The 17,904-nt window shown below is 33.5% G+C and overlaps 4 protein-coding genes across 5 annotated transcripts in view; 2 read left to right on the top strand and 2 right to left on the bottom strand.

The window, feature by feature from the left end:
* The window catches only part of LOC118737989 (mediator of RNA polymerase II transcription subunit 6), a 17,323-nt gene extending 15,360 nt beyond the window's left edge, over positions 1 to 1,963 (bottom strand). Inside the window, exons 1-2 of the mRNA XM_036468835.1 lie at positions 1,877 to 1,963; positions 1,659 to 1,804 (exon numbers count right to left, since the gene is read on the bottom strand). The gene's annotated coding sequence lies outside the window, so the exon portion shown is untranslated. The remainder of the gene's footprint in view (positions 1 to 1,658; positions 1,805 to 1,876) is intronic.
* Positions 128 to 3,935, top strand: LOC118737991 (N-alpha-acetyltransferase 80). The gene is made up of 2 exons (XM_036468840.1): positions 128 to 741; positions 1,897 to 3,935. The coding sequence occupies exons 1-2, from the start codon at positions 739 to 741 to the stop codon at positions 2,398 to 2,400; spliced, it is 507 nt and encodes a 168-aa protein (XP_036324733.1). The 5' UTR covers positions 128 to 738; the 3' UTR covers positions 2,401 to 3,935.
* Positions 3,936 to 6,145: 2,210 nt separating this feature from the next.
* LOC118737988 lies at positions 6,146 to 9,700 on the bottom strand. 2 transcript variants are annotated; one of them, XM_036468833.1, is made up of 4 exons: positions 8,702 to 9,700; positions 8,329 to 8,589; positions 7,426 to 8,181; positions 6,146 to 7,357 (listed from the first exon to the last, which is right to left on the bottom strand). In XM_036468833.1, exons 1-4 carry the CDS (start codon positions 9,384 to 9,386, stop codon positions 7,062 to 7,064), a joined length of 1,998 nt encoding a protein of 665 aa, XP_036324726.1. In that variant the 5' UTR covers positions 9,387 to 9,700; the 3' UTR covers positions 6,146 to 7,061. The 2 variants fall into 2 exon arrangements, with proteins under 2 accessions (XP_036324726.1, XP_036324725.1); XM_036468832.1 differs by having other exon boundaries at positions 6,147 to 7,357; positions 7,426 to 8,589; positions 8,702 to 9,699.
* A 1,405-nt stretch (positions 9,701 to 11,105) lies between these two features.
* LOC118737987 (40S ribosomal protein S29) lies at positions 11,106 to 12,091 on the top strand. The gene is made up of 3 exons (XM_036468831.1): positions 11,106 to 11,245; positions 11,635 to 11,734; positions 11,794 to 12,091. Exons 1-3 carry the CDS (start codon positions 11,184 to 11,186, stop codon positions 11,800 to 11,802), a joined length of 171 nt encoding a protein of 56 aa, XP_036324724.1. The 5' UTR covers positions 11,106 to 11,183; the 3' UTR covers positions 11,803 to 12,091.
* Positions 12,092 to 17,904: the final 5,813 nt, after the last annotated feature.

The following is a 17,904-nucleotide window of genomic DNA, read 5'->3' as shown; positions in this document are numbered from 1 at the left end:
TACGTAGTTCTGCATTGATTTAAATTGATGCCACATATTTTGTTGGTAAATGTTTGATTTCTGTAAAGTTGCTTACAAAACTTATAATTGATATAAATTTTGGCTCCATTTGTTGAAGAATAGCAGATTTGGTGTCTTCAAACTAAAAAAAGCACCGAAAAACGCCCCTAGCACCAAAGAACGTAGATAACTCAAAAAATTTCGCGTTTTGAATAAAGCACTAAATTAAGTGCGAAAAGCAGAAAGTTGGCAACAGTGATTGTTGAACCAGCAAAGCAAAAGGAAATAAGTAAAGCGTTTTTGACACTTGCCTCCCGTCTTTGCTAAATTTTTCTTCGTTTCCTTTTGCGAAAATCTATTTATAAATTTTGTTTTATTTATTCGGCTATTAACTGGCGTTTTTGGCGCCAGCTGAGGATTTTAACAAAAAGTATTTCCATGAAAAATTTTTGTAATTTATGGAAGTGTAAATATTTAAAGTTTTTCGAAGGAAATTGAAATTAACATATCAAGCATTCCTCTGCAAATAAACGACTCAAAACTATCTAATTAAACATATTAAATCAAAAAGTAAAATTTGCTTGGAGGAACATTTATTCGCCCCACGAAGGGGAGTGCAATCAACTAGTAGAAATATTGCGGTGTAGAAGCAACGCAGATTTGGGCAGCTCAATCAGTTCATTCTTTACAGTCCGTCGTGGCGTTTCTAAAAAAGAAAAACAACGAAGAAATCGCATCATGGTAAAAATCAATTTATTTGTGAATTTTTGTAGTGCTGTATTTTTATTTATATTTGTACTAATATTTGTGTGTTGTTGGCTTTTCGAAGTTTAGCAAAATATGATTTCTAAAACGATTCATTTTAAGCGGAAAAAACTGACCATCGCGATTACATTAACATTTCCATCTTGGCGTTTGATTTAGAGCAAATTTCTATCGAATAGTATCACCTTTGTATTGTTTGGAGAATATATTTAATATTCGCACACATACTGACTTATATGTATGATTTGCATATATATGCATATGTGTGATTATGCAATTTTAAATCATTTTTACTATCAAGCTCCTTTAATTTGTTTACTTCGTCGCCGTCCGTGGCGGTTGGATATAAACCTTGAAATTCATGGACAATCGCCTTGTACTCCGACCAAGTACATATGTTTGTAAGTATATATGTATGTATTTTTATATTTATAGCTGCGTTGAAAGTAAACGCATTTATAAACATTCATACATGCATATGTAAGTACCATATTCATTTTATTTGTACAATAGATAGATGGGACTGGTCGGCGATTCGGCTAAGCCCCTGCACCAACGACAAGGTGCCTGCCCAGCGAGGGCTTTGTACAATAATTTATGGTTAAATAGCACAAAACTTTTCTTTATGTAAAAAATCTTTCCCATGTTTGAAGAATGTCGTTGACTGTTAGCTAGATATGTATGTAAATATATGTATGCATGCATGTGTTTTCGTCAATATAAGTACATATCATATGAAACATGTATATAATACATATGTTGTAAATTTAAAAATTAAATGTGTCGTATATATTATGTACAATGCACATATGTATATCATAGAATATGCATATGCTATATATGTTTGAGTGAAAAATGTTAAGTGCAAATAATACTATAAAAATATTATATACTTAGAATTTTAGCGACGCTTTCTTGATCTCTGCCGCCGTGGAAATAATTTATATTTTAGTTAGCCAATATACGCACAGCATTAATTGAACATGCGCTTCATTAAGTCGGAACCATATTATGAGGTATCCAGCACTATTTTTATTTGCTAGTTGATTAGTTTAAAACATTCAATTATTGGAATAATCTATTTGATGATTTTATATAGTATGTTACTTACTTATTTGTGTACGCTTTCAGGGTCTTCCACCATTTAATGAGTCGGGTAGTCCCTTCAATGTCGTCCCCATACACAATTACCCCGAGCTAATGAAGATGACATGCGAGCTGATTAACTCTGAATGGCCGCGTAGTGAGACGGCTCGCATGCGTTCGCTTGAAGCTTCCTGTGATACACTGCCCTGCAGCTTAGTTTTAACTACGGATGGAATGAATCGTGTTATTGCTCATTGTAAATTAAGTCCAATACCGTCCAAGAAGATGGCCTGCTTCGTTGAGTCGGTAGTGGTGGACAAAAGTTGTCGTGGACAAGGTTTTGGCAAATTAATTATGAAATTTGCGGAGGACTATTGTCGTATTGTATTGGATTTAAAAGCAATTTATTTATCAACAATCGACCAAGATGGTTTCTATGAACGCATAGGTTATGAGTACTGTGCACCCATTTCAATGTATGGACCGCGTCATTGTGATTTGCCTAGTTTGGAGAATGCCAAAAAGAAATACATGAAGAAAGTCTTATAGATATCAATGCCAGTATTTTTAAGGCAAACGAATGTGAAGGTGAATTCTACTAATTGGAATATTAGCGAAATAACGAAGAGAATGGAGATCACTTCAAGAGGAGGCTACGTTTATGCGCTTTATAGTTTTTGAAGAACATGTTTTTAAAGAGTTTACATAACATAATTACAAATTGCTACATACATACATACGTATGTGTATCGAAGAAACGCACAAGCATATGTCGATATTATTAACAAATTAAATTTGTAACGAATTGAAGGCAATGAACCAAGGACTGTAAATAGGGAAACATCAAAAAATGGAAACAAAGTATTTACAATAACGAGATAAATGTTGCGCCAGATTGCTGAAATGTTTGCTCTCTCTTCGAATCATTCGCTATAATCAAAGAAGCATGAAACTCGAGGAACTACAAATAATTCCATTAATATAAATATTTATATAAATACATATACTGATATTGATTTCTTAATATCACTTTTTGATTGTATTTCTAAGTGAATCTTTATGTTTATTGGTATGCTAAAAAGAGCTGTAGCACTGCTAGCTATTTATTAGCATTATTAACCTTGGCACTCTCTACAAACTAATTTTGCACATATTATTTATTAGTGATTCTTTTATTATTATTATTGATTTATATTGAATTAACTTTCTTGTACTTTAGAAATGAAATAAATTCAATATGATGATATGATTCATGATGAGAATTTTAATTTTTTATATTTTCGTTCCAACTAAAAATTCAGCAGACAATTTGGTAGTTAAGTAAGCTAAGCTGTGTTTAGATAATATATCAAAGCAATTATTCAATATGTAGAGTGAGCCAGTCAATATATATCACACGTTAGACTCTTCCAAAAATTATTAAAAATAGGTGGTGTTTTAGTACTTTAGTGCTTTTCAAATATTCTTGTAGGAATATTTTTGTAGGAATATTACTGTTAATACGCTTTGTAGATTTATAAATACATACATATGTACGTATTTACAAGTCACCATTAATCCAAAAGGCCCTGATTTGACAAATTTGAAATTTTACGGTAGCAAGAAACTTTTTTAAATTGACACAGAAAGGGCTTACAGGCCTAAACTAGCCAATAAATCTTACATTTTAAAGACATGGTCTTAAATTTTGCTATGGAGGTATATCTGAGAGAAAACTAAAGGAGCTTGCGAAAAACGTGTTTTCGAAAAAGTGTCATATAGGGCCTTTGCATTGATAGTGACGATAAGTAACATAAATACTTAACCGTAAAGTTGAACAAATACAACGCAACATTAAATTGAATGAGTTTATGAAACCAATAATCTAAAATACAATAAACTGGACAACGTTTAAAACGATAAAAAAATTGTTTTCTTTTTAATATTCCCAAGCTTAAACTAATTAGGCTCAAACTCAATAATCTAGTTACATACTCAAATATTATATTGTATATATTTTATACTATATTATGTTAGTAATTATGTACATACATAAAGTTAGTATAGCATTCAAAGGGCGCATCGCACATTGTCGCTGCAAAAAAGCCACAACTAACTATGTATAACTAAAACTTTTTATTGCATAAAACGATATGGGGACTTATAATTCGATGAAATGCATCAATCGATCAAAAAGTATATTTTGGATTTTCAGTTAATTATGGCTTTTATATTTCAGCGTCGATGTGAGTTACGCCTTTTCCATACTATACCAACGATATATGTATAGATGTGTAAATATTTACGACGAGACATTTGGGGTCACCTGTAAGATCTCAAATTATGCTGCGAACCAGTTGTAGATCAAATGCAACCACATATTTGTTGTTTTTTCATTGTACACAACGAAGCCGCTCAAAATAGCATCATAATTTCATTAATCAAGTTCAAGTTCGAGGCGACATCAACCACCAGCTATTGCTGACGAGAATAGTGATCAACCCGACATGTTGTATATATATAAATATCTATGTACGTAAATATGCATGTGCATACTGTGCTGTAAACATTTATGCCTTCCTCGTGGATGCGTTGCCACAAAGCATGCGACAAAAACAAAAAATACAACAATACAAACTATTTAAACGCTTGCCGTGGCAGACACCATACACAAGAAAAAATCAACAATTCAGATTAGAAATTTGGACGTTGATGTAATGGTTGCCCGTCTGGCTATTTTCATTTTCGTCTGCCTATTGCAACAAGAAACAATGTGGTGCACCAAGAGTATAGTGCTGGTGTGAATTTTAAAATACACATAAGCATGCTTACACATAGATATGTACATATGTATTTGCATACACGCTGTTAAGAAAAATGCATCTGGCACAGTTTCTGGCATTCTAAAAGACTCAAGCATGTTTGTTGCAACATTTAAATAATACTTTCTGTTCAAAAAGTTTCTTATTTAAACTAACCCAGCTTGAGTCAAAACCAGTTTTTCTTTTACTTTATGAACTATGTCGATGATCCCTCTCCACTTTATCTCAACTCGTTGATAGCCATCAATTTATCCTATTCAACTTATCTCAGCTCTGTCAGCCAAACTATCCTGACTCAGGAATTCAAGATGGGATAAATTGATGGCTATCGACCAGTTGAGATAAAATAGCTCGGGACATCGATGCTTGAAGTGGCTCAAACAGCTCATTCATGGTTAAAAAAAAATCGGTCGGGATTCATCCGCCAATGTCCCGATAAATTTTCCGTATCAAGCTATCATTTTGGGAAAAGCGCTTTGAAACTAATACGGTATTTACATGAGTCGATTTTACAGACAACTTTTAGTTGAAAGCAACAATCGCCTGGTGTGAACGTCCCTTCAACAAATCGCTTCCAATGAAGTTAGGGGCAGCCAACTTTTGATTGAACTATCGCCTCCAAAATTGGCTCATGTAATCAGTGTATAAGTACACTAAAAAGCAGAACTACTTTAACCTTTACTTTGCAACCGGTAAAAAAGTTTTCGTTTCAGGTTTAGTAAATATAATTTTTAAATTAATCGGTTACAAAATATCGGTAACAGCAGAATAGACGTGAATGGAATATTTTAACACCCAAATTCACAAAAAATTCAATAGAATTAAAATGCTCCATTTGTCGAATAATTTAATTAAGTTGGCACCTTGTAAAGCTTTTTAAATACAGTTTAATTTTTACTAACAATGTCATTAGTTTTTGAATTTTTGACAAACCAAATCATTTTGAATTCGGCTTTTTCCTGTAAAGCAATAAATTCTTGTATTTGTATGCGAATTGTAACTTTTAGCATGTGATAGATGTAATTTAGGATGCCAGTTTCAATAAACCTTTAACAAGGGCACCTAAGTTTATATGAAGTTAAAAACATTTAAGCTAAAGTTGTTTTGTCAAAGGTCCACAAAAATACACGTAAGCTTTCAATAAGAAACCGTTATATTTTTTCTGACAAATTATAGGAGCTTTTTGAACAGAGAATGTATGTATTACATACAACAAAATTATGCGCGTATGCATTTTTGGCAATGACCACCAAATAGCCACCGGAAGGTAATTTTTCGCAAAATGTTCCGCATTTGTGTTGTCATGTTTGTATGTACACTTTTGAATATATGCACATTTTTAGAATATATTGCACTCCCAGGCGATGCCGGCAAAATGCCAGTAGTTTAAATTGTTACACATACTACTGTCAGCTACATTGCGCCGACATGCTAAAATGTTAACGAAAAAGAAGGTGAAAGGTTAGGTATTTTTAATGATTCTATTTGCAATAAATTTTAAAATAGATCGCTTAATATGTAACCTTAGTGTATACTACAAATGATTGTTGCAAAATAGCACGAATGTTTATGTGTACAGTCAATCAACAAAGTTTAGGTTATGCGAAAAACCAAACATTTAAAAACAGTTGCCCGTTATGCGAAAAACGAAAACATTTAAAAACAGTTGCCCGAATTGCAAAAAACTCTACCTAAACTTTATTGATTGATTGTATATACATATGTGGGTATATAAATATACATACATGTCCTGCAGTGGAAAAAACAAAATTCTAAGTTTCATCAAAGAACGAAAACTATTTTACATTTCCGAAACTACAAATGTTGAGTATTTATTTGTATGTATACCATGTATTGTAAATTACAGTCAATCAATTAAATTTAAAGGCTTTAAATTTTTCAAATATATAAGGGAAAAGTTTTAGAATGAAATTATATACTAGAATTTAAATCTTACATACTCGTATTCCGTCTACATACGTACATATATGCATTTACTTGAGGCGCATAATGCGCTTCATTTAATTTTCAAGAATTACACAACTAAACCTTAACGTCCATGTCGTATGCAAGAACACGTTTAAATAAAATCATAATAAAATGCAGATCGAAATCTTCTTGGGTACTGAATGGAAAACCTCCATTGCGTTAACCACATAAGGGGTATTCTCCGAGTCTTGCAAAGCTCTTGCACGGCGCATGGACTGCACGGTAAATACCGGTTTTCTTCTGCGACAGTTTTGCAAATCGTTCACCGTGCGAGGGCTATACAAGGCTTCGAAATACCCCTATAGAACTTCTGTATGTATATATGAAGGAACGGAAATTAACTACGAAAGAGGTAAACATAAAAAATAAATAAAGTGTCTTAAGGAAAGGTATAAAAACATTAACGCATATAGATTGCGTTTATTTTGAAACATTTGCAATTGCATTGTTTGTCATCTTTTTGGCACTGTTTTCTGTGCCTTGTTGATTAGTGGCATTGTTAAAGTGTACAGTTTGGTTATGTTGAAAGAGGTCCATTATACATTTGAATGATATCTTGCATTGATGACATATAATTGACTTGTTGGGAGTACGATGTACCCCAGCATGTGCATTCGTTTTCTTTACCATTCTTGCAGATGGTGGTGCCATTTCCGATAGTAAGCCATCAACTGCGGCAGCAGCAGTGTTTGCTATCATTGTAATTTCAGCGAGAGCTATGAAAAATAGTAATATATTAAGTACCATTGTTTTTTTTTTAACTAAAATCTTAAGATTATTATACCTTTTTTATCGTTAGTAGAATCGGTAGAGCTAACAGAAATGCTACTTAGGTCCGAATGAGAACGCTGCGTTGGTGCACTTATCGAAGATGTCATTTGCGTTTGTGAATTTATCTTACCATTAGATGAATTTGCATGAAAAAATGCAGGCAATTGAGCTTTTCCAATGTGATCCATCTCATGAAAGTTTAGCTTGCGCTTCTCATTTGGTGGAATTTTAGGACAATTTTGCAAAAGATGAATGTGTAAGGCACGCAGCAGTGCAAATTTTTTGTCGCAATATTTACATTTATTTACACCATTTGCTTGCGAATTTACTGGTGCAGTGTTCGAATCGTTTGAAGTTGTTTTCTTAACAAACGCCGGCAATTCATCGCCTTCATGAGAGCGTTTATGTGCATCCAAGAGAGACTTTATGTAATATTTGCTGCCACAAACATTGCAAACAAACGACGTCTCTGCTTTTCTAGCTAGACTTGGTCGAGGTTTCGCATTAAAGGTTGTCAATGTAGAAGCGATGGTCGTTTTGTACGATTCACTGCGTGGCTTGTCAATAGGAAATATTGACTTTCTATTAGATGGTATTGATTTTAAGGAATCAGAAGGGGGCTTTGATGAAGATTGTAAACTGGTAACGCTATTTGTGGATTGAGTGGACTTCCCAACTGGCTGCATACTTTTGCGACTAGTCTTCAGTGACACAGTTGGTGCGACATTTTTCCAGTTCTGTTGTCCCGTTGGTAATACCGACCGTCGAGCTATTTTACGAGCTGGGCTGTTTAATGTGGTCTTAACTAATACAGACATACGATGAGTGAACGCGAAAGGACGCTTTTCTGGTAGTGATTTGGCAGTTGTTGGTAGGATTGAAGAACGTCCCTTCGAGTTACATGAAATGGACTTACGTTTATCCAATACAGAAGAAGTTTTGGTTTTATCATTTATTACAGTTGGAGGTTCAGTGAATTTCAAAACCTTATTCAACAATTTTGGTATTTCTGAATTTATCTCTTTGTCTAAATTCGTCTTAGTAGCAAAGTTGTTGAAAGAAAATCGCTTACTTGCTGCATTTGTGACAATTCTCGATGGACGATTAGTTAAAAGATTGGGCTCACAAAGAGATTTCTTTGCTATTGATTGGCGTTTGTTGAAATCTGCTGCTTGCACTGCAAATTAGTAAATAAAATAATAAAAAATATTTGTGATTTATGTCAGAACCTAAATGAGTTTTTAGGCTTAGATATTTAAAGTAAATATTTTCCCTGCTGAATCATTTACCTTTACTTTCCACTACAGCTTTAATGGTTTGATCGTCGGTATTTTTTGGCGTTTCGTCGTCTTCGGTATTTGCCATTTCAGTAGTTTTCGATATTTCACATTCTGTTTTTTCACTTTCAGTATCTGATTTTAGAGTACTTACTTCGAGTATTTGTACATTTTCTTTTTTAGGTAAAGTAGGAATTTCTTCATTACTTTTACCACATAGTAATGCTACTTCATTTAGAGGTAAGGCATTTTCTTTATTCTTAACATGGTCATTCTCAATTTTCTCTTCCATATCCATAAAAGCCAATTTCATATCAAAGCATCGGTCGGCGCTTGACCCACGATTTACTTCCACGCTGCGTAACAGTTGTTCCTTTGTTGGTGTCGAGCTGGCAATATTAAACTCTTGGAGTACTCTCTTTGGTATAGCAGACAGCTGCGAATGTGTGTCCATATCCTTCACAGATGCAAGGTAGTTTAAGTGTGAATCGATTGCCTCCAATGTACTATTTTGATTCAGCTCTTGAGAGTTTTCCACTGTTTCCTCCTCATGGTCCATGTTAGATAAAATCGAAAGATTATCTGTGGTCGCTTCAAGAGTCTTGTAAGCAGCACTGGAAATGCTCGAATCGAACGACAAATACATAGAAACACCCGTGGTATTTGCTTCACTATAAGTTTGTCTGGAAACGTCCATTTTGTACTTTCTAATTCACTCGCTTAGTTTTTATTTCGATAAATGTGTCCACAATACTTAAAAACAGACGCTGTGCTAAATTTATTTATTTTGTTCAAAGCCCGCTTGGAATGCACTCAATATTTTTCCTTTCGGTTTTTGTCAAAGCGTTATTTTTAAAAGCATTTTAGCTGTCACTTTTGTCCAATACAGAGTTGCTCAACCGATAACACTGAACAATACTTTGAGGTGGGTTCAGTAGCAAAATAAATAATCCTCAACATAACATCACGGCTACACGTTGTTTAGATTTTAATAGAGCGCACTAGACGGAACCATGGTGGAATAATAACAAGGTGTTGTTAGAAGCGACGTGTTTATTGTAATTTTGACAAGATCAGCATGCTTATTTTCAGTGCTGTCGATCTTAATTTTTTTACTACTATTTGTTGGGAAATAGTATCTAAAATACTCTATTTTAGTAATTCGTTTTATGTCGATTTTAAATAACTTGGTGTTTTCAGAACGATATTAATATTTAAAATTTCTGTATTTCTATAATTTTTGTCCTTAACATGTAAAAAAAGATATCGTAGTTACCAATGAAAAAAGACGTACACAAAAATCATATGGAAAGGCGATTTTTTCATATTAAATAACTTTTGCTGCATTGTCATAACATCGAGCCAAATGGACCACTGATACGCTAGAATAGAGTGACAGCATGGTTAAATTACGATTTCACTTATATTATTGATATTTATGTGTTTTAATCTATTTAAAAAATCATTTACAGTCTTATAGGAAATTGCCTTATTTTACTGCCTTTACTTATATTTATTTACTTAGTAATAGTTAGTAAATAATGACTACCTTTTCTACTATTTTAAAATGCGTGACCGGAATAGACCTACCGAAAAAGTGAGGTTAAGTTACTGATAACATCTTTTTATTATTACACCATGAGACTGAGCAATCAACTACTCGAACAAACCCTAGACTGAGCAGTCGGTCGAAAACAGGTTCAAATAGCGGAGTTTACACAATCAAACTTGTGTGACAACTTTGCATGAGGCGAATATAACTTTAAGAAAAAAAATTGCTAACCAGTCAACATGTGTTTCGAGCGGTTGCTTAAGCGTTTTCACTATTGAACATCGACAGTTATCATACCATGTTTTTGTTGTTGTTGTAACAGCATACAAATTGCCCAAAGAGATCTTGGGGAGTGTTGCTGGAGTGACAGTCCTTGGCCAGATATAAATCTGGGTCGTTCCGGTTACGTAGACCCGACTGTCGTGGGAACGCACACCATGTTGTCAGACATGTTGCCAGCTTTTCAGTGCATAGCTGTGGTTTAAACTCAGTTTAAACGTTTGAGCTTAACGCAGTTTACGTGATCTAAGTTTAAATCTGCTCGGAAAAACTGGCCCTATGTGTGCGTGTCAGTCCACCGTTCACCCTCAATCTCCGATTTTTGCTATAAAAAGCCCGGTTTTAGGCCGACTAAGCAATGCAGTGTGCGAACGCTTAATCAACATTTTGGAACCTTTTTGGGAACGGACCCTGAACATCGCAATTATGAACCTTCGAAATTTTTTGAATGCAACCTTTTTTTATATTTAGAATATGGCGATAGGTCTGCAGTGACCGATTGTTGGTGTTGATCTGTAGTTAGAAAATCAAACAGAAAATATGGCAGCATTCTGTGCTGCCACTTTCGTATTTCATCCAGAAATTCACCACACCTTTCTCAACACTTCGGAGTACGACGACCATATTTCCTTTCTTTTGGATTCTTGAAGTGAAATAACCAAGATGGGTTTCGCAAATATTTGGTATTCTCATCCACGTAAATACGGCCAAGGCTCAAGATGCTGGTAAATATATTATGTGGTCTTAATTTGCAACCAACTGTAGAACTTAGGCAAAGAATTTCAACGAATTGGTCTAAATGTGCGATAATATTTGAGGTTATATTTAGTTGGCCAAATGTGCCATGAGTGCTCCTGCAGTAATATAGGATTTGCTGAAATTCTTTGCAAAGTATGCCCCCGGTTGAGTACGGAAATTGCGTAAAAATCATTTGTATTTTCCTTAATTGAGGGTGGCAAAATAAATAAGCTTGCAAAACGATCTTTCTGCTTGATACTTGCTTCTATGTAAATGCGGAATTGGTACAGTAAGCTACAGTTAGACGGACACTTGTATAAATATTACTTGTACAATTATGATAGATATTTTATTAATTTTCTTCCCATATTTTTAGTCGATCCTGCTCTAACCGCCACGGTTTGATCCGCAAATATGGCCTGAATATCTGCCGTCAGTGCTTCAGAGAGTATGCCAATGATATTGGCTTCAAGAAGGTACAAAATTACAAGATAATTAAGCCTTTGCTTGTACTAATTAATTTACATTTTTACAGCTCGACTAAATTGAGATAGAATCTCATTCGATGACGATTTCCCGCATTTGGGTGTGTCATCACAACCATTTCACATATTAATACAAGCAGTTTGCTGATATACAAAAGGCAAACTACGTGAATTAATATGTGGGCAACAACAACAACAGCAGCAACAACAACATCATCTGAAAGTTTCAATAAGAAGCAATGGAGTTGAACCAAACTTTTTGTAAATGAAACGAGTAATAATTTGATGAACATGTGTAACATCTTATTTGAGCTTTCCGATGAAAATAAAACATAACAAGATTAAATATTGTAGTCTTTCTTTTTTTTTTTGAAGATAAATTAAAATTTGCACGTAGGTACACTATAAACTTGATTTCTGATAACGAGAATTAGTATTTTTGTTAGGTATTGTCGGACAATTTTTATAATACATATGTACGCTTGTGATCAGTGGACTAAGGGCCGTTTTCTGAAGTAACCTTTAACTTTAAAGCTCACTTTATATTTAAAGGTTGGATTAAAAATAAAGCTATGTCTAAAGTTAAGCATTACTATTATCGGTTTTTGCCTCTTCCGTGTTTCTTGGTTGTAAAGCAATTTAAACCCGGTAATAAAATGCTTTACTTAAGACACAATAGGGGTATTCTCTGAGTCTTGCAAAGCCCTTGCACGGTGCACGGATTGCACGGTTTGCAAAGCTGTCCCATACGAAAACCGGTTTTAACCGTGCAATCCGTGCAATCTGTGCACCATGCAAGGGCTTTGCAAGACTCAGAGAATACCCCTAATCATAAATTTTAATGCAATCTTTAAATATAAAGTGAGCTTTAAAGTTACAGGTTGCTTGATAAAGCGGCCCTAAGTCATTTTGATAAATTTTTGCTATTTTATACCTTTTATTAGCTCGGGATGTAACTATGTAATATTGATGCGCCTAAAAGATGCAGCGATTTCTATTCTCAAGTTATATATCTGATGACAGTACGAATGGCAATTATAATGAGGTTTTAGTTTTTTAAACTATAATTTTTTTTATTTTGTTCAACAATTTTTATTGAGCTTCAGGCCGTTTTTAATGAAAAACTTATTGTGGAAAAGCAACAATAATTTGATAAAATGGTAGAAGTGATAGCTATTTCGGAAATCACCACATTTCCTCATCAGACTTCTTTCAGTAGGATTCGAACCGACGATCCCACTGACTCAGCCAGTTGCCTACGCACTGTGCTAAGTTCGCCTTGTAAATTATCGTTGCCTTTTTCCCAGTCACAGAGTCACAACTCAAAATTTGGCATTTTTGAAATTATGTAATTTGTTAAAAAAACATATGGTAAAGTCGCCCTTGCCCAATATGATTAGCATGTGCTACGAAATAGTTTTTCGCATTTTCTGACGAACGTATTATTTTGAGTTGTGGCTCTTTTGAAGACGGTGTTCGACATAACTATAGTTTGTTCAATCCACATTTCACACTTTGTGCAAAAATTATAAAAAATTGCAAAGTCTCAGCTTAATTTTCAACTTTTTATTAAAATTTTTTAGAATTTTTTTGAGTATGCAGTTTAATAGCCCATCAAATTCCAGGATAATAATGTGCAATTTTTAAATAGCTAAAGAATCGCGTTGATTTTTATAATTTTTTTCTGACTGCATTAAAATTTTAATTTTTTCCATACAAAAAAACTATCGAATATTATATTTAAAAATTGCACATTATTACCCTGGAATTTAATGGGCTATTAAACTGCTTATTAAAAGATTTCTAAAAAATCTGATTAAAAAGTTGAAAATTTAGCTGAAACTTTGCAGAATTTTTATAACTTTTAACCAAAGTTTGAAATGTGGCTGTTTGTATATGGTGTTTGTTATATAATGAGTTAGACTTTTATAGAAAAATAATGAACATTAAATAAACAAAAGAAAAATAGCCAAAACGACAAGTTAATGATAACATGGATTTCAAAAGTAGGAGCCAAATATAGTAAAACTGCGATTTTAGTTTTTTTTCTCTGGCGTCAGAATTTTTTTAAAAGGACTTTGAAATTTAAAGGATTTGATTAGTTCTAAAAATATATAGAAAGGCCCTAACTCGTATAGTCACTGAAACAAAAAAAAAGCCGTAACTGACTAAAATTTTGTATTGCTTAAAATGATCTGGGGACTTAAAATTCGATGAAATGCATCATAAACAATCAAAAAGGGAATTTCGGATTTTTACTTAGTTACGGCTTTTTGTATATCAGCGACAATATGAGGGTCTTTCTATATTAAGGTAACGATATGCAGAATGACAACATAGGTACCAAACAAAAGATATTTAATATAATATTAAATTTTTTTGTGCATAAGGCCGAATAAGTATTGAAAATGTCCTTTTAAAATTTTGTCCTTGAGTAGATATCCTTGCAGATTTGCAGTATTTGTTTTAGAAAAAATTATAGGTTAATGATTAATATACACACGACTATATCCTCGAATTTTGTCCTTGTACTTCAATAGCGGTAAAAAATAAAAATATTTAAAAGGGCATTTTAAATATCAATTCGTCCTTGTGAACCAAAAAAATTAATCAGCCTCATTGCGTAAGTCGTAAATTAGGCTAAATTGTACGACTCGACAACAGTTGCATCCCAACGGGACTGAAAGTTAGCTGCTACCCAAAGGAGCAAGTACGGAGCAGTACAAAAGCAAAGTAAGAAATAAAGCAAAGTAAGAAATAAATTTTTAAATTTCTAACAATGCTCAGAAATAATTATCTTTTTGAGTAGTAACATAAAAATATTTTCTTTTGAAAAAAAGTTAATTTATGTACACACATGTATGTATGTACATACATATGTATGTATTTTCGTATGTATACCACATAGAAAAGAAAAACAATAAGTACACTTAATAAAGCCATCAACTTGTTTGTAAAAAACGCCATTATTTTATTTAAACAAAAATCTATCTATATATATACATATGTAAATGTGAATGTCTGTTTGTTTATTACCTTATAACTTCTGAACCGCGGCACAGAATCGCACGAAACTTTGCACACTTATTTGCTTTTACCCCGGGAAGGCTATAGGCATAGAGAAACTGGAAAAGAGGGCGTGGCACCTCCTATACTAACTAAAATTTTCATGTTGTATATCTCTTGAAATATTTGTGGTAGAGCATTGGAACTTGCTGTCGAGATAAATAAAATTAATTCCATATTCATGGGAAAAATGGGCGGTATTGGAAAGGGGGGCGTGGCACCTCCCATAGGCGTGAATTATTTAATCAGCTCTAACTTCGGAACCGCAAGTCACATGAGCTTGAAATTTGGTATGCAAACATATCTATGGTAGGTGCTTATAGTAAGGTTTATATAAATGAGTTTATTTAGGGGCGTATCACTTAACATAGGCTTGGAATCTTTTATCAGCCATAACTTCGGAACCACAAGTCACATGACCCCTTTAATTCCTTCTGGCGTGGGGTGAAACCCGCAGGTAAAAGCTAGTATAATATAAAAATTTAAATTTTCATGCATCGCTTTTTAAATGCTTTAGTTGAAGTGCCCACCAAGGGCTTCTTTGGGTGTAGCAAGGGAGCGTTCTTTCTAATGACACACAATCAGCCTCATTGCGCAAGACGTAAATTAGGCTAAATTGTACGACCCGACAACATTGGCATTGCCTACTGTCGTGCTGAAATAAGTAAACGACGAAAATCGTCGAAAACTTCGCAGTGCTGCCAAGTTTTTCCGTTTTAATACACTAGTCGTGTGGAAATTTTAGGCAATGACGTGAAATTTTCGATACGATTCGACTCTCGAAAAACGACTTACATTCGATACGTCTCTTGCAATGAGGGTGAATGTTTAAATACAATGAAGTGTGAAATTAGGAAGGGAGCGCTTACTGCTAAATATGGAGCGCTCCAATAGAGCTAATGGAGCGCTTCTGGCCCCGTTGGGATTGTCTATTGTCGTACTGAAATAAGTAAACGACCAAAATCGTCGAAAACTATACAGTGCTGCCAAGTTTTTCCATTTTAATACACTAGTCGAGTGGAACTTTTAGGCAATGACGTAAAATTTTCGATACGATTCGACTCTCGAAAAACGACTTGCATTCGACACGACTCTCGCAATGAGGGTGATTATTTTTAAATTTTGAAGAATATTTTCTTTCATTTTGTACCTATGTATTAGTCTAAGATCTGACAAAGGCACGACCTTCACCAATCTGTTTAATGGATGAAATCTTTTTTCTATGAATTTTACGTTTATTAAAAATTTTCCGAGTGGGTTGGCTGAAAAAAGCCTGGCCAGGATACTTTTAATTAAATATTCAAAAAATATTATTATTTTTTAAATTTTGTACTAATTTGTCTAATGAACAAATAAGAAACCAATCGAAATTATTAAGCCTATAGAATGTGAAAACGTTGGGTTGTCTATTTTTTTCCTGCCCTACCTATCGGGTTGGCAGGTATGAACAGCCAGGTAATATTAGTCATTTTCACTCATCTGTTTAACACATTCTATAGGCTTTATGCTTTCAATCGGTATAACTGAATTATGTTCATTAAACAAATGAGTGCAAAATTAAAAAAAAAAAACAATACTAATTTTTGAATATTTAATTAAAAATATCTTGGCCAGGATTTTTTCAGCCAACCCACTTGCGAAATATTTCCTAACACGTTAAATTTCATACAAAGTAGATTTCATCCATTAAACAGATTGATGAAGGTCGCACCTTTGCCGGATCTCTTACTATATGTTTTCATTCTTAATTGCACGGAATTTTTTAAATAAATTTTGAAACTAAAATCTTTGAAATTTCAAAATCCTTTAAAATAATCCTAACGTCAGCGGGAAAACTTAAAACGCATTTCTGCTATATTTGGCCCTAATTTCGTGAGTATATTGACTGTTTTGTGTGTTAAATTTTTTTTTTGGTTTTTGATGCACGATGTTACAATTTAATTGCAGGGATTAGTGGATTGGAGTGTCTACACCTATGCTGACATCTGTCCACCTTAAGAACCCCGACAGTAAGGTTTTAAGCGAATCGAAGTGATTTTAATTCTTTTGGCCGCAATATTCATATTCAGCGACCCCAAAACCCCCCGAGTAACAAGTTTCAAGCGAATAGAAGGAATGCGTCCGCCATAATGGATCCCCCACTTTGAAATTTGAAAACCGGACTTTAGATTCGTAACCACCAAAAACATTAGAATATCTAATTTCATTTCATTTTCATTTAATTTATTAAACGAATTCATTGGTACAATAAGATCTAAATGCTCTTTTTTAGTACTACATGAAGCACAAACATAAAGCAACGAAAGAAAAACAATAAATAAATAAAAATTACGCTCTTGGTATTCTGATTCTACTTCTGGAACAATTTTGTGCTAACAGAAAGTTTTTTCTGATATGAAGTTGGCCGTTTCTAAAAGATTTTGTCGCTGAGCTCATATCTGAACAGTATCATACTAATTTAGCTTTCAAAGGGCCTAGAGACTTCTTCTTTGGCTTAAATTGAAGTTCGTGAATAGCACTAAAACTGACTTGTTGTTCGAGGGATAAAAATTGTGTGAGGATGTACAGCTGTATGCAAATAAAAAAAAATGCAATGAAACTTTTTTCGGTTTTTAAACAGTGGAATCGTGTTTCTCGTCTCAAAATCTATTTTACTAGGATAATAAAAAAATCCAAAATTTTTTTTTTTTATATATCCGTTGGATTTTGCATGTTTTTTTTTCAAAGAATTGGCATGAAGTGTTAAAAACACACACTGTGAGCAGTTGAGTTAGCTCGAATAACTTATTTTTCAGTCGAGAAATGTAATTTTAAAATTTTAGAATTACTACGGTGTATTTTTCTCAAAAACATATGCCTTAAAACATATGATTTGTAAAAATATAATTAATTTATAAACAATATATAATATAATAAAATAAAATGTCTATCATACTTGGGCGTTTAAAATTTTTGATTCTCTTCCTCTAGTCCCGCAATTACATTTGTATGTATAAACATATGCGCACTCGTTGAGAGTTCTATTCAACTGATAATCAATAATTTAAACACACAAATTTTTCTCTTCATATTCCCACCGCACCAAGTTCCGGTGA

This window comes from Rhagoletis pomonella, unplaced genomic scaffold (genome assembly GCF_013731165.1).
Source record: "Rhagoletis pomonella isolate Grant_MI unplaced genomic scaffold, Rhpom_1.0 Rhpom_scaffold_00004, whole genome shotgun sequence".
Classification (NCBI taxonomy): domain Eukaryota; kingdom Metazoa; phylum Arthropoda; class Insecta; order Diptera; family Tephritidae; genus Rhagoletis; species Rhagoletis pomonella.
Note: the sequence above shows the minus strand (reverse complement) of the source record. Positions and strands in the feature narration are given on the sequence as shown.